At 29.6% G+C, this 12,760-nt stretch overlaps 1 protein-coding gene across 1 annotated transcript; it reads left to right on the plus strand.

The window, feature by feature from the left end:
- Positions 6,621-9,715, plus strand: LOC109343212. The gene is made up of 4 exons (XM_019581407.1): positions 6,621-6,796; positions 7,783-7,953; positions 8,551-8,842; positions 9,527-9,715. Exons 1-4 carry the CDS (start codon positions 6,773-6,775, stop codon positions 9,622-9,624), a joined length of 585 nt encoding a protein of 194 aa, XP_019436952.1. The 5' UTR covers positions 6,621-6,772; the 3' UTR covers positions 9,625-9,715.

The following is a 12,760-nucleotide window of genomic DNA, read 5'->3' on the forward strand; positions in this document are numbered from 1 at the left end:
ATGTCACAGCAGGTGGCCGGTGCTCCAACCCTTTCTAGTAATACTTAGTTTCTCTTTGCAGAATTTGCATTGAGCTTTCTTAATGCCTCCAGGAAATTCAATTTCATCAAAGTCATTCCAAGCTGGTGATGTTTTAGTCCTCTTCCTCTTGCTCTTAATGGGACAATCCACTTGCTCACTTGAATTGACTGAAGCAGTTTCGACATTATGTTGTTGTTGATTTGAATTTTCTGCTATAGTTTCAGTGACAATGGTAGGAGCAGATGAATTTGTACCCTCAAGTGGATTAGACATTTTCTTACCTATAAAAATATTCACAGGATTAGCAAATAGAAAATTAGAAATTAATGTGCATATATTACATCATACTTGTATATCACATATTCAATATTTGGATTATCCTCATAGTATACTTGAAACTAAAAAAATTAAGTTCTTTAGACTTAAACTTTAGATGCAGACTTAAACTTTAGGAACCCTGTAACTTTAGATGTAGACTAAAATTTGGTTAAAACTAAACTTTAACTTCTTTTGCGTGCTCCTTATATTAACTCAAGTCTAATGCTACTGTTTTGTGCTATTTTTAAACTAAAAATAACTCACAAACCTATGCTACTATTTTGTGCTATTTTGAAACTAAAAATAACTCACTTTCCAAAACTGCAACTTTTTTACTTTCACAAATTACATCCCACTTCATATTTAGAATCATAAGTTTATAGATTAATGAAAGAAGGCAGAGAAAAAAATACAAATGAGGCATATATAAGAAAAAATACAACTGCATCATATCAAATACTTAATAAAATCAGCACTAAACCAATATGTTAATCACAGGCATATATAAGACAAACATGATTCTATGTAGAGAAATTACCTGAAGCTGTGTCAATCTTCTATGCTTTCAGATGAGAAGATGATAACAATCAACAAATAATTAGTCACTCTCATATGAGATTTTGAAGGTGAGGCAATATAGATTAAGATTGTTTTGAGACTTGCTTTTTTAGGGTTAGTCACTCTTATTTACAAATTGCAATTTCAGGTTACATACTTATTCAATTAAAATTACATACTTACATGAGTAGGGTTATGTACTTAAGCCTAAGTCTCAACAACTAAATGTCCAATTACTAAATAGTCCATTCCCTAAGTCATATTGGATTTACATAAATTTTTTATTATTTAGTTTTTTTGTACATATTATAAAAAAATAAATTATAAATATATAATAACATTACATAGGTCGGCCTGTTAGGCTTAATAGGCTTTTTAAAAAGTCTGAGCCTAGCCTATTTGAGTTAAATAGGCTTATGGAGAAGCCTAAGCCTGGCATGTTTACTGAAAAGGCCTGACCTATTATAGGCTAGGTATTAGGCCCTTGATAGGCGGTCTGGCCTGTTTCCACCCTTAGTTCAGAGTCACCAAGGTTTACCCTTATTGAATAGTTGAGATATGGAATGAGGAAAAGGGAAACTTCAAGGTGAATGGTCAACGTTTTAAACATTATCCAGCAGATGAGCGACTGGAGAAACAAATAAACATAGCACTCTTGGATCCTACATGAGCTACAAAGATCAATCATCAAGCTAATGACGTTAAACGAGCGCTTCGTGGGAGGCAGCCCACGCTAGAGGTACATTTTTAAATTCATTAATTTTAGTGTTTTAGTGTCGGCTTTAGTGCCTCCCTGAGTTTAGAGCCTTTGTAAAGGGATGTATATAGTGTCAGCCACATAAAACAATGGTGTTGATGCCCAAGATATTTGCACCTAGTCCATCTAGGGCATATGGCCATTTGAGACATTTTTCTCTTCTTTTGCATGTACTTCCACTACACCGAATGAAACCAGCCACTTATAATTGGCACATGAGTTAAGGATACTTCATACATAACCCGTGACTTTTCTTTTTCTTTCTCTTATTGTTTAGATTTTTACATTGGGGACAATGTAAATTTCTAAGCTTGAGGGATTTTGCATTTAGATAGTTCATTCATTTCATGTATACCATATAGATTTTAAATTTTTAGGTTGAATATTCATATTATCATGCATTATCATATATCTCATATATCATCTATCCTCTGGTTTGTTCTATATGTTGTCTATCTACTTTAAATGAAAATATATGCATGAATGATGATTGTTGATCTATGGTCCTTATTGAAGAAAAAAATTGTTGATAGAATAATAACATGAAAGAAATTAGATTTGACAATTGTGAATTAAATTTGGTTAAATAAAGGTCTTTGTTTGATAATTTTTGTTGAATGTACCAAATGTGAGAATCTTGAGCCAAACACAATAAGGGTTCTTATTTGAATTGACAATTACATAAAACCCGTTTTTTTTTTTTCTTTCATGAGTGCATAATTATCTATGATTGTATATTCTAGAACATGATTTGTGACTGTTTCAAGATTGAAGTCTGTCTGTATGCACTAAAATGATAGAGACAATTAGGAATTTTCTTTTGACCTTCAACTTTTTGCTATAAACATCGAAAACTCATTAGTTGTCCACTTTTGAGCCTAAACTTTAATGATTTTTCATAGTTACTCAAATTGGGGTTTGGGGTAATTTATGATGTTTGGTTGAAGCAATGAGAAAGGTAAAAATGTCATGTGTGATGAAAGAATCCATAAAAAGATGAAGAAGAAAATAAGTAAATTCTATCCCTTCTCTTTTAGAAAATCTCAACAAAAATAAAAAAAGAAAGAAAATAAAAATGAAAAAAAGAAAAGAAATTCAAAGTATATTAAAAGAGAAGGGACTGAAAAAAAAAGTGTGCTATAAGGAGAAAAGTTGATTGAAAAAATGTCATATGATAAAAGGTTTAAGTATTTTGGGAAACATTTGTAAGTCTTTTGAATTATCCTTTCTTTGACTATCCCACCTTAAACCATTCACCTTGGCTCCATTACAACCATTTAAAGACCTCTTGATATTTGCATGCATTCAAATACACTCAGTGACGATTTGGTCTATTATCAAGCCTATGGTAATTTACTTTCATGATTTTTTTTTAGCGAAACACTATGACCCTTAAACACATGACATTGATGACAGAAAAGTGACCCTAATTTATGTAATTGTTATGACTTAAGGACTTAGCTTGAATTAAATTTGTTTATGATTGTCTTGTCTTGATGTCTGGATTGTTTCAAAATAAACATGAGATTGCTTGTTATTTTGGGTTATAGTTTCTATATCATCATTCATGATTGTGAAAGTTAGACATAATACTTACTTGAGGACAAGCAAAGCTTGAGGGAATTTGATAAGTGTGAAATTATACTACATTTGCATTGCATTTAACTTGTATTTTAGGACATAATTAGGACTTTAGGATTGTTTTTAGTTTTATTTCTCTTTTTAGCTTTTATTTCTCTTTGTTCGGGTTGAGCGGATGTTTTTAGCTATGTTGTGCAGTTTGAATGAATTAAAGCAAAAAAAGATTAGAGATTGAGTACAAGAAGATTGAATTCAGTGTTGAGGCTATGCGAAGAACAATTGAAGGACCAAAAGAAGTCATAGATGTTATATTATATTCCTATTTTTTAGATTTATTTTGATGGGTTTAGCCCAATATTTTGTAATTATGATAAATAAAGGTTCTCCCTCACAGATTTTACACTTTTTTATATTACAATTTTCTAATTTAGAATTTGGGATTCTCTTTTACAGCATGAGTGAGTAATTCCTTTTTTTCTAGGATTAGGGATATACCTTTTACATTCAATAAATATTTGTTCTTACTTCTATTTCATCGAGTGTTGTGATTTGAATCATTAAACTGAGTTTTACTCGTGTGAGTTGTCTGACCAACAAATTACACCTCTTAAATACATTGGGGAAGGACCGAGAGGTGAACCCAACTATCCGACCATTCAGTTATTCAAACTAGAATCCTAATTCACAAGAGTAGTAGTAGGATTCTCGGGGGTTTCTAGAATTCACCTTGGGTTACTACGAAGTGATTGGATAGAAAGATCTAAGTAAATGATTTGATTGATAATCGTATCACGAGAGTAGTTGCGACTTCAATTGAGTACACGTGTCGGAGCTCGAGAGAGGATGACACATATCAAAGAGCAATTCACCCTCACAACTTAAAGTTCATGAAAATGAGCAAAACGAGGATTTGTGAGTATAAAGACGATAATCTTTGTCCTGAGAACTCTTCCTAAATTAGATTTCAATCCTTTTTGATTATTTTCATAATTATTCTTGACAATTGTTCTAAATTCAATTTTATTCCTTATTTGAATTAAATATAAATTAATTGTTATAATTAAAGGAGTTTTTCAATCCTCGTGTGATCGATATTTTATTACTTGACGACATAATTGTGCACTTGCAATTTGCTTTATCATCCAACTATATGTCTTTAAAAACTCAAAAGTGCAACTTCATTTTCTTTTATGAATCAGATTATGAACATCATTGTTTCTTAATCAGAAATGGAGATATTAATAGCACAGCCAATTTGCAAGCTAGCCATGGTTCACTGTACTACTAACACCAAGTAGATATTAAGAATGAGAACGAGGTGGATCGAAACCATGTTTGGACTTGAGCAGGATTATCGAAGTGCTCATATTCACAAATTTAAAACTCATATAAATTAATGGGATAATAGTGCACTTAAGTGGAGTTATCCCCTGTATAAATTTGAGGATCTGAAGTGGCCTTAGGAGAATATTTTATTGGTTTAAGCTGCGTTAATAGTAGTTGTTTTATATCAGACTAAATATTTTTACACTCGTGGGTACTTGGGTTCATTACTTAGCAGCTTAGATATTACAGCCATGATATTTGTATTATAAGATATTTATGTTATGTTTTTTTGGGTACATCTCAAATAACGTAATTTTTGTTATTCTTTCCTTTTTCTTTTAATCTTTTTGAAGATATTTCTCTTTTAATTAAGAGTATAATATACTGTTTCAATATAAATATTTATATAAAGCCAATATATTATTTATCATTAATTTTTATTATTAATAATGTATAAAATTCTTACCGTATAAATGAATATATTTTTTTTTCTTTAATTAATGTTAAGCAAATAGCATCTTGGAAGTTTTTATGGGCATGTTGTGTAAGAATTTAAACGATTCAACTTCACTTGAAATTATGCACCCCTCAAACCGATTATTTTATAGGTTGATGTAAAGTTTTAGTGTGTATTTTAATAAGGGGATGATTTACTTACTCGAATAGGAAGTTTAAAAAAATTATTTCATATCTTAGCTATTAATTTTAGAGAGATAATTTATCTTTTTTTTTTGAAAGATTATAATTTAACCTTTAATAGTTTATTTTAAATTAAGTTCCTACACTTATAAAACAATTAAAATAATAAGTTGTCAACTTATGTGTTATATGTTAAGAGGGGTGGATATAATTAATGGAGATATGATTTAAAAAATGTGTATTTGAGCAGGGGGGTTCAAAAACAAAAGAAATTTGGAATTGGGTTGTAAGAAAAAGTTTATTATATAAAAACCGAACTAACATTCGCCCATTTACGTTCTCAATTTTTTAGGGGCAAAACTTATTTAATGGGGAGGGGAAGAGAGTATTTTTGCCAATTTTTGCAGTGCTCACAGCCTCACACCTAAAATCTTACAGTTCTATTAACTAAAGTCTTTACTTATATCTAACCTAACTATATAAAAGCTAACAAAGGTTGGATTAATTGATAAAATATAACTTATATCCTATAACGTTATGACTTCAAAATATTGTTGTTGATTAGAGGAGTACATTTATGTGTAAATTGTAATTGCATTTATAAGTAATTATAAAGTAATGAAACTTGTTATATAGAAGTCAAATGAATCAGGTTAATTTTTACATTAAATGCATTAACATTTTTAAAAAGTTTAATATGTTCTTAGGCATTTATATAACACTAAATCCAATTGGATTTAATATGTATATACTCACAAGTGTAAATATTTTATATATTGTTATTAAATAATTCGTCATTGATTTATTAACTATTATTGACTCTCAAATAAAAGGAATATAAATCAATAATAAATGATGTGTTGATAATATAAAAAACTTTATACGGTGAATGTATAAAGTTTAAACTCAAACCAATTTATTAATCTCAAACCTTCACTTTAGTCCATGTAAGGCTTTATAGATCCCATAATAACCAAAATGTTAAATTATTTGATTATTATGAATCATAATTATTAATACATATAATCATACACCCAAAAATGATTAAATCGAATCAAATGAGATAATAATCTTAATAATACAAAAACACTCACTTCACTTCTTGGCAAAGTATTTCACTCAACCACATAAATATCCAAGTGAAAGTGAAAGTGAAAGTACACCCAAAATATCTAGAGCAGGAATACTAGAATAAGAAAAGTAAGGACCTACCAGATTTGAAAGCGCTGTATTGTCAATACCACTTAAATACAAAAAATGAAATATCAAAAATTAAAATATTATAAGATAATAATAAACTATGATAAGAATGAGGATATCAGATATTTTAGATACCCCAATGAAAATATCTATCTCAATGTCTTCTCTAATAAACCCAAACTATGACGTGGAGATGAGAGGTCCCATGACGCGTGTAAAAGTGCTTATACTTTATTCTCTTTTTCTACCATAACACCGCCATTTCTCTCTTCTTCTTATTTCATGCTTCATCAATTCATTTCATTCATAACAAAATTTTATGTGTGAGAAAAGAAACTCGAACGTGTTTTCATCATAACGAATATATCACTCATGCAAGAACAGATTCAGATGCAGGTTTGTTTTCTCTCTCCAAATTTCTTCTCATATTTGGTTTTTCACCATTTAATTCTTTTGTTTGCATATCTTATGAAATTTTTATATGATAATAACTACTGTGTTGAGAAAGAAGCTATTTTAATGTACGAGTTTAATACACTTTTCATCTCGCATGTTAATGTTATTTTAAAATAAAGTTAATTCGTTTATGTTTTTTGTTTGATCTCCTATGAAAAAATATTCCATTTATGCCGTAGCTTTTACTTTTGGGTCCAGAAGCATAAAAATATTGTTAAATATCTGATTGAGTGGTCAGGGTTGGTATGTTCCTATTAACTTTATGGTATGCTTGTTAAAAATAAGTAATATTTTATTTTTTTGGTATGATTTTTTTGTATAAATATATAATTAAGAATAATTTATTTACCTAGTAATGGCATTTTACATTGATTTGTGTAGTTGATTCTTGTATAATTTCGAGCTATTTTCATTTTCAATGATTTTGAAATTGGAAATAAAATATATATTGTTGGTGGTGGTTACAGCCTCTTGCATTTTTTTATCATTTAAAACTTTGACATGCATGTGCATTTTACATTTTCTTGAGGCATGGATGGCTTGGATCTGTGGATCACATAATGAAATTTTTTAATATAATTATTTTAGTATTATACATCATAATAATATTACGAATATGAAACTATAAACAAATTACTATATCTTAATATAATTATTTGGTTCTTCAAAATTTTAAATTGAAACAAATAATAAACGTTACTGCTAAATAATAGCTTGTATAGTTTATTTGCTAACAAAAAAAATTCTAGTTGTGTATTTTTTGGGGTTGAAATATATTGTCAAACAAAAATATCTCTTGCAACCTTATTTGAAAAGATTCGTTTCTTTGTTAATTTATATTTTCTTGAAACATTGACACAGTCATATATAATAAATATATATACTGTATTGATCTGATTTTTGGGATTGATATTTAAATATACCAGGCCATTAGGGAATCGAAGATGACAACACCTGAGTGGACAAATGAGAAACACAGCATGTATCTAAAGTCTATAGAAGCAACTTTTATTAATCAATTATATGATTCAAAGCACACACAACCTTCATTTTCTCTCAAAGGAACTTCCAAAGTCCCTGCTAACACTTCTGGCCAGGTTTGTTTTTTATACTCATTTCTAGTGAGTTACCTCATGGGCTAAATTGTAGCTTTATAATATGATATGACTATGAATAATTAAATATGTATCAATGAATATTATTTAATTGGTCCAAGTTTTTATTACATTATTTTTTTATAATAAGATGATCATTAACTAATTTTTAATCTTAATCATCGATCGTACTACTCATATGTGTTGTTTTCACAATTTTTATGTTAGAATTGTTTTTACTTAAATCACTTATTAATTCTTTATGATTGCCTTTTGGAAATTGTGTTTTGGAAGATGAAGAAACGATATAGAAAACTTTTTTTACTATTTTCTCTCTCTTAATTTTTATATTCTATTCAAAATAAATAAAGGAATAAATTTAGTAAAATTTGTCTAATGTACAAAACATTCATTAGTATATGGTTTTTTTTACCTGGCATTGCAGATTATTTATACATGGAGTTATTTTAGTTGTATTAACACACATAACATAACTCATAACTCACAAATTTATGTATAACTAAAATTTTCCTTATATTTATGTATGCTTATTTCCCTTTCACCTTATGAAGACTAATTCTTGTTTTGGTGCAATAACAGTTCAAGGTCCTTCACGGTGGATGTTGGAAAAGAATAAAGTTTGAAAGAGAGAATCCACAAATGAGTAGAACCAACCAGAACCATGATTTAACCAAAAATCCATGGATTCAACACTACAGATCTTCAAGCAAACAACCAAGTGTAGCAGCACCATCCCTTCTAGAAAGTGTTACTTCCACAACTCAAGTTGTTGATTTAAGCCAAAGGAATGGATTTTCATCCTCATTTTCAGGGCAACTTCATTTGTGTGAAACTCATGTTTCTCATGATGACATGCTCTGTAGTGATACAGGTGAGAGCTGAAATATTCTTCCACTTTTTTCTGCTTTGAATGTCATCAAAATTGGCTTTAATTTTGAGAGAAAAATGTATGCGATGACCATGGAAGAGTTTTTTATACTGCATCATCCATAATTCATTTAAAATTATCATTGAGTCTTAAATAGAAGTCATATAAATGAATAATAAATATATAAATCTTTATACTATGATACTCTTAATTTTAGCTACTAAATTCAAACATCCAACATTAGTATTAGGTTATAGTTATTTGGTCCAATCGGTAAAGATTTGACTCGTATCCCATAAAGATGTGAGTTTTAATAACATTGTGAGTATTATGTAAGGGACTAAGTGATCTCTAAATTGTGACTTTTGGGTAAAGTCTCTTTGCTTGTAAAGATAAGACTACATACATCTATTTATCTACTCTCCCTAGACTCCACTAACTTGGAGACTCGTGCACTATGCCGTCCTTTTTCTTATATTTTTATAAAATATATTGTGATTTTAACTAATTAAATAATCTAACTCTATTTCCTTCCCATAGTGTGTGCATTCCACTGAAGATTTCAGTCCAAATGCGCATAACCATAACTCAGACATTACACTATAATTCAGCTCACTGCTCTATGTCTATATGTATTCTATGAGTTATCCTACCAAGTACTTCAATTTAACAATGTGGTTATTGCAGAAATGTCAGATCAGAACTTTGTTGATGAAGAAGTGGAAGAAAGTGAGGAAAATATCAGAAGCAACGTGAAAAGGCTGAAAGAAACCTTTGATAACTGATGCAGAAGGCAATACTGAGTAATGAGCATTTCAGGAATTTTTCATATCATCCAACATTGGAGATGCTACCAACAATTCTGTTTCTGCTGCTTAGAATATGGAACATTCTTAGGCAGAAAAGCAGCACTGGCATTGGCAAAAATTGCAGATGCAAATTAAATAGAATTGCACTTGTAAACAGAATTTTAAGATAAGATGCTTTTTATGTGTATGCATGCTTTGGGTTTTGTATAGAGTAAATGAAAAATAGGGAGGAGGGTAGGGGGTAACATGCATGATTCATATGAACTTTCAATTGAATATAATGTGTATGGATTAAAAAAACATGTCAATGCAAAAATAGGTTAATTACTCAGTCTTAACTCTTAAGTCTTAACCTCTATTTTCTGAATTATGATTGCTTTAATTTCAGTTGGTTCCCCATTTTTGTAGCTTTTATATTTATATATGATGAGGTTGTTAAGAAACATATATTTACATATATGTTGGCTTGATTATGGGGGCAATAAAAGAGTCACCTAAAGACTAAAAAATAGAAGAAAAAATCTCCTTAAATAAAAACAAGTAAAATGTCTATGCAAATGGAGAGCAGGGAGAATATTCGTGTATGTGAGGATGAATTCTTGTGGGTTTGGACGAAGAGGTTTTTTTTGGGTAGGACATCTTCTCATCCTATAATTAAGAAACCATATGTTCCTCCTAATAAATGTTGCGACCTTTTAATAATGTAGTATTTCTAAAGTAACTAAAATAAATAATATTAGCAATTTGCAATCTTAAGGGAGTTGTAAAGGTTTTATTAGCTTGAGCTGTCTCTAATTTAGTATTACCAAGGGTAACCTCTCGTCATATTTTTGGGCAATGAACTAATCTATTTTGGAGTATGGGGTTGTTGGGTATCAACATGTCAGAATTCACCTAGAAGGGAATTGAATAGGTGTTGTGGATCACTTACTCCGTTTTTTTCTATATTTTGCGCAAAACAGAAAACTATTGCACTTAATTGATTAAGTTTGGTATTAATCGATTAATTCATGTTGGGCTTAATCAATTATGCGTGTGGATAATTGATTATCCCGTGTTTTTGCAAATTCATGATTTTAATGGTTTTTGCGACGCAAGTTATCGATTACCAATCCTTATGTAATAATTGATTACAGATATTACAAAAAGATATTAACACAAATTATAATATGTAATACAGAGTCTGTTCAATTAACAAGAATATAGCAAGCAAAAGTAAATGAGATTAGAGTTAGAAAATTGTGCACAAAGAAATTTTTATCCTAGTTTGTTTGTGGTCTACTCCAAACTACATCAAGACCTCTCCTTCTGATGTCAGGAGATTTTTCTTCTTCACTATTAAAATATTGTTTGATACACACAAACTTCCAATAAACGATAAAATTAAGATACAACTATCTTGGACTCTACAAGCTTGACAAACTCGGTTTAACCTTTATGTCTCGCCTACTAAGATACCTATCTTTTTGCGATTAGGCCCCAGCCAGGTATTGCTTGTACCAAGACCTCCTAGTCCTCGTGAAGAACAACAAGATCTCTTCTTGAAGTGATGTTACTCACCCAAAGATCACTTTCCTTGACTAAAATAGAATTTGAGTTTTCTTAAGTACTTAATTCTCGAATATAACAATGCAAACTCAATTCTAAAACTCTAAGCAAAATACACACAAGAACCTATTCTATATGAGAAAATTATGCAAAGGTTTTCACATACAAAATTTCACAATTTTCAGTAAACAATTTTTTCTTACTTTCACTTTAAAATCAAATCAAGAAAACAAGAATGAATGATATGCATAAAAAACCCTAGAGATGCATGCTACAACTTCAAGTTCTGAATCCTATTCAACATGCTCTTATTCTCTATATTGTTCTAATGCAACCTATATGATAATGAATGTTCAAAGATCTTCTTAATATGCAAGATATAAATATATGAACCTTATGCCACATGGGCCAGAATTTCAGCATTTATACCAAACATACTAATGATGTTATTAATCGATTATGCATCCACTTAATCGATTAACGGGCTGCTAAAAGTTAGTTTTCCTGTTACATCTTAATCGATTATATAGTGTCTTAATCGATTAACACACCATCAACATCAGATTGGTTAGCTACTGTAATTCACAATAATCGATTGCACATAGTACTTAATCGATTATACTGATTGAAAATATTTTTCTTGATGTAAGGTAAACTACCTATATAATATGCACATGTTATACATAGTTTTCCAAATATAATATCTTTAATGCATAATATTATGTATGTGAATGCATGAACCTACTTATTATATTATATTATATCTAAACGTGATGTCTCAATTTTAATCTTATTTATTAAGGCTCTTGCGAGACTTCACCTAGGTTTACCTAACTTAGATTCAATCTAAGGCAATCATCTTAAGACTTCTAATAAAAGTAAAACTTACAATATCATAAGTCTATAGATGCAACCCTTGAGTCTTTGACTCATTGTTTGTTGTACGATCTTCAAGTATAGTTGCATGTTCATTGTCTTGATCAAAACTTAGGTTAACATCAAATGTGCAAGTCTTGACTCTTGGTGCTTTTAGTAGTTACCCCTTCCAACAAGTGTTGCTTCCAGGAATCAAATTTTTAACCTTTTGTCATTTTATGGATCAAGTAGGGCCTATACAACTAGACCAACACATTGTTGGTTGAGGCATCTCTAATGATGATGCTTAGTAAAATATCTAAAATAATATTCTATTTAATTATTTTTTCCACAGTTCCAACTATATCATTATAGTATCATTTTCAATATTAAGAACAACACATCTTGGATAAATACATTACCGTTGTTATTGTAGGAATAATAATATTAACTTATTTGTCTAAGCAAATACACCTTAAAAATATTATCATACAAGAAGTATATATTAGCACATAATCATACATATAGATTAATACTAGTTTAATATCATTATTTTTTATAATGTTACGTTTCTCCTCTCTTTTAGGGAAATTTGGTCCTTAGAATTTAAAGTGACCTATTATTCTTACTAACTCTAGATATTTTACCCTAATTTCATCTTAGATATATTAAGTATCTTCTTCTAAAGTCAATTTTTCCCAAAGAACCT

Source organism: Lupinus angustifolius, chromosome LG03, assembly GCF_001865875.1.
Source record: "Lupinus angustifolius cultivar Tanjil chromosome LG03, LupAngTanjil_v1.0, whole genome shotgun sequence".
NCBI lineage: Eukaryota > Viridiplantae > Streptophyta > Magnoliopsida > Fabales > Fabaceae > Lupinus > Lupinus angustifolius.